General features: G+C 48.5%; 2 protein-coding genes across 2 annotated transcripts; one reads left to right on the top strand and one right to left on the bottom strand.

Annotated features, from left to right (window-relative positions):
- Window positions 1-61: 61 nt before the first annotated feature.
- On the top strand, window positions 62-1,718 carry LOC106002596 (sperm-associated antigen 8-like; the record flags this gene model as incomplete). The annotated part of the gene is made up of 6 exons (XM_013037449.1): window positions 62-380; window positions 503-677; window positions 863-908; window positions 987-1,101; window positions 1,224-1,286; window positions 1,393-1,718. Coding segments are annotated over 6 exons (913 nt in total), but the record flags the coding sequence as incomplete, so codon positions are not given.
- Window positions 1,719-1,787: 69 nt separating this feature from the next.
- LOC106002597 (atrial natriuretic peptide receptor 2-like) lies at window positions 1,788-2,914 on the bottom strand. Its single transcript, XM_013037450.1, has 4 exons — window positions 2,744-2,914; window positions 2,575-2,673; window positions 2,252-2,343; window positions 1,788-2,119 (listed from the first exon to the last, which is right to left on the bottom strand). Exons 1-4 carry the CDS (start codon window positions 2,892-2,894, stop codon window positions 2,054-2,056), a joined length of 408 nt encoding a protein of 135 aa, XP_012892904.1. The 5' UTR covers window positions 2,895-2,914; the 3' UTR covers window positions 1,788-2,053.
- Window positions 2,915-3,191: the final 277 nt, after the last annotated feature.

Here is a 3,191-nt window from a genome sequence, read left to right on the forward strand (position 1 = left end):
CTCCTGTCCCCAGCTCTGGCTCTACTCCTGGCCCCAGTGCTGGCTCTGCTCCTGGCCCCAGCTCTGGCTCTGCTCCCGAATCTGGCTCTGGTCCAGGTCTTACCCCTGGAGCAAATGCAGAACCCGGCCCTGCCCCTGAGCCCGGATCCTGCCCTTCTGAAAAGCTCATCCACCTGGAGGTAGATATTCCTCCTATATGCACCACCTGGGTCCAACAATACTACGAGCAACCTCAGAAACAACCACCCTGGGAATCTTTGCAAGTTACAGAACCTGGAGTGAGAGGACCACAGGATCCCAGGCATGTGACAGGAAAGTCTACGCTTCTCCATAAAACACTGCCAAGGGGCAGGTGTCTTCTTTACAACTGGGAAGAAGAGGTATTACCATTGTGGCCTGCCTCCTTTCTTGAAGGGTAACTCTTAAATGTCCTAGAGGAGCTAATTGTGATGAGGGTGGGTACCAGAAGGAAATTAAGAGTCACTTGGCTTGGGGTCCACAGAGAGCCACTGATCACCTGGATCAAGTCCCATGCTCCCAGGATGGCTCTGAGAGCTTCTTCTTCCGACATGGACACCAGGGACTTCTGACCATGCATCTACAATCACCCATGTCCTCCAGCACCACCCAGAGGGATTCATACCAGCCCCCAGGAAAACCATGCCAGCCACTTCGAGGTGTGACACTTCAGAGGGTCAGAATGAATCCATTAGGCATAGAAAAAAAGAGAAAGGAATTTTTCATGGGTTTGTGGATTGTTTGATAGCTATAAGAGCAAAACCCCAAGATACTACTTCCTTTTCCCAACTTTGTTTCTTCTGGGCCTGCTGCTTAATCAGACTTCCACTCTGCCCTCCCACAGGGAATCGTGCAGCCATGCTGGAGATGTACTTGTACCACCAAATCTGGTGAGAAACTGGGAAAGGGAATGGGAGGGGAAGGAGGAAAACCGTGGAGATGGTCTTGACATCTCTAGGGCTGCACAGTAACGAGCTTGAGGCAGAACAGGAACCCAAGAGGAAGCTCTTTGAGGTCGAGTCAGTAACACGCCATGACTATGGAGTGAAGCTTGCCCCAGCAAGGCCTCCTGCCCCAACAAAGGTGAGAACCTATCCCACCCCACTTTCACAGCTATGCTCTGACAGTCATTAGAGAAACAGCAGGCCCAGAAGTTGAGAAAAAGAGCTGAGGGCCAGGAGTTATTCACTATCTCTTCTTCGCAGGCTCATGACTACCGCAAGGAGCAGCCTGAAACCTTCTGGTTACAGATGGCATCAAAGATTCCGGTATGTGAGGGTGACGAGATGTTGGGGGGGGGTGAGAAGGTACAGGGAAGAGGCTGTTCCAGCTTGGTGGAGGGTGAGATCTTTCCTTATCCTGACACTCCTCCAGGGTGTCAGTAACATCAGGACAGTGGACACACCATTCTGGAAGAACTGCAGCTTCTCAACACCATTGCCGTTGTGTCTGGGAGATCCTTTGCCATGTGAACCTGAAAGTTATCCCCAGAAGTTGGGAACAGTGTCTTCCCTTGCCTGTCAGGGAAGCGAGTTGGAGTGTCAAAGTAGGAAAACAACTCCTCCCTAAAGGTTGAAGAAGGAAATTAATATAGAATTTGGAATCTGTTTGTACTAAAGAGTTTGCTGGAGAAGAAGCTGACTCTATATACTTACATAAAGGGTCCTCTCTCATCCTGAATATGCTAATTGATTGATTCTGTGAGTTACTAGATCTATACCCAGTATTCTTTCCTCAGTTATCTCCACCCCACACGATGATACCATGTGTTGTTGTTGTTGTGTTGTTTTATACTTGGCCAAAATATTCTGGTCTACATACAGATATTTACAGAAGGTAGAGAAGAAGGGGACCAAGCCAGAGAGGGGCTGGTATATGTACAAGGCTGAGCTACAGAGAGATACAATCTCCATATAAGGTGGAATTTTTGTGCACGTTTTCCATCCCATGTGACAAAGTCTGTTTCTGATATATGAAGAGATGATGGCCACTGCCCACCCAAGTACCAGCAGCAAGAAGTGGGAAGAAGTGGGATTTACAGGAGTCCAGGAGGTCCTTTCTGCTCTCCTAGGAGCCAATAAGTTCGCATCTTTCCTTTTCCCTGGAATTAAGGGAGTGGACACAGTTCAGGTTCTTCTCTATCCAGCCCATCATCTCCCTCTCTTACCCAGTGATCCCCATAATCACTTTCATCCTCCTTTTCCATGACCTCCTCCCCAAGGCCTGCCATTACCTTCATCTCCACATCCCCCCGAAGCTCTAGCTGGAAGCATCCTAACTCATCCAGAGCATCTTTGGTGGTAGAGGAGACGTGGATCTTCAGAGCTGGGGTGACATGGGAGACAGGAAGCAGAGTCAAGAAGTGACATTACTCAAGAGTACTTTCCTCAACACCCACCTCTCAAGAGGCTCCCCATCCTGATACACATTCACAGGACAAAAATATGCCCATGGATGGGACACGTAGGAACTGTAGTCTCCCAGATTGAGACTTGGAGGAACTCTGAAGCAAGATAGATCCAAGCCCAGGTGGGAGGTTGAAAGCTAATATCTCACCTTGACCATTAGACTCCATTCGAGAAGCAGTGTTTACAGTGTCTCCAAAAAGACAGTAACGGGGCATCTTCAGACCAACAACACCTGCACAGACTGGTCCTATGAAAGGAAATAGGTTGGGAGAGCCCAGGAAAGGTGGAGCCTACGACTAAGTGAGAGTCAGCCTTACCTGTGTGAACACCTATACGAAGCCTCAGCTGGTCATGGGGTCGGTGGCGGATACGGAAAGAAGAGACTGCATCTAGCAATGCTAGGGCCATCCGAGCAATTTCTGGTGCATGACGTTGACCATTTCGCCCTGGGAGGCCAGAAACCACCATGTAGGCATCCCCAATTGTCTCCACCTGATTTAAAGGGAGGAGTGTTCAAAGGTCATCTCTAGCTGTATCCATAGGAATAAGAAAGAATACAGAGAAACAAGCTAGACTCCACCAGCAATTATACTGATAGCCATGTTCTAGGAATTTGAAATAAGGAGAAGTCAAGGGAATCTTTAAACATCTGCCCAATTCCTGTATTCAGTAAACACTTACTGAATGTGGGGATATCCTACCTGTTCACAGGACATGGACAAATAGGTTCTACTGTCAGGAAATGAAAAGTAAGAAAACAGGCCA

Source organism: Dipodomys ordii, unplaced genomic scaffold, assembly GCF_000151885.1.
Source record: "Dipodomys ordii isolate 6190 unplaced genomic scaffold, Dord_2.0 Scaffold14707, whole genome shotgun sequence".
Lineage (NCBI taxonomy): Eukaryota > Metazoa > Chordata > Mammalia > Rodentia > Heteromyidae > Dipodomys > Dipodomys ordii.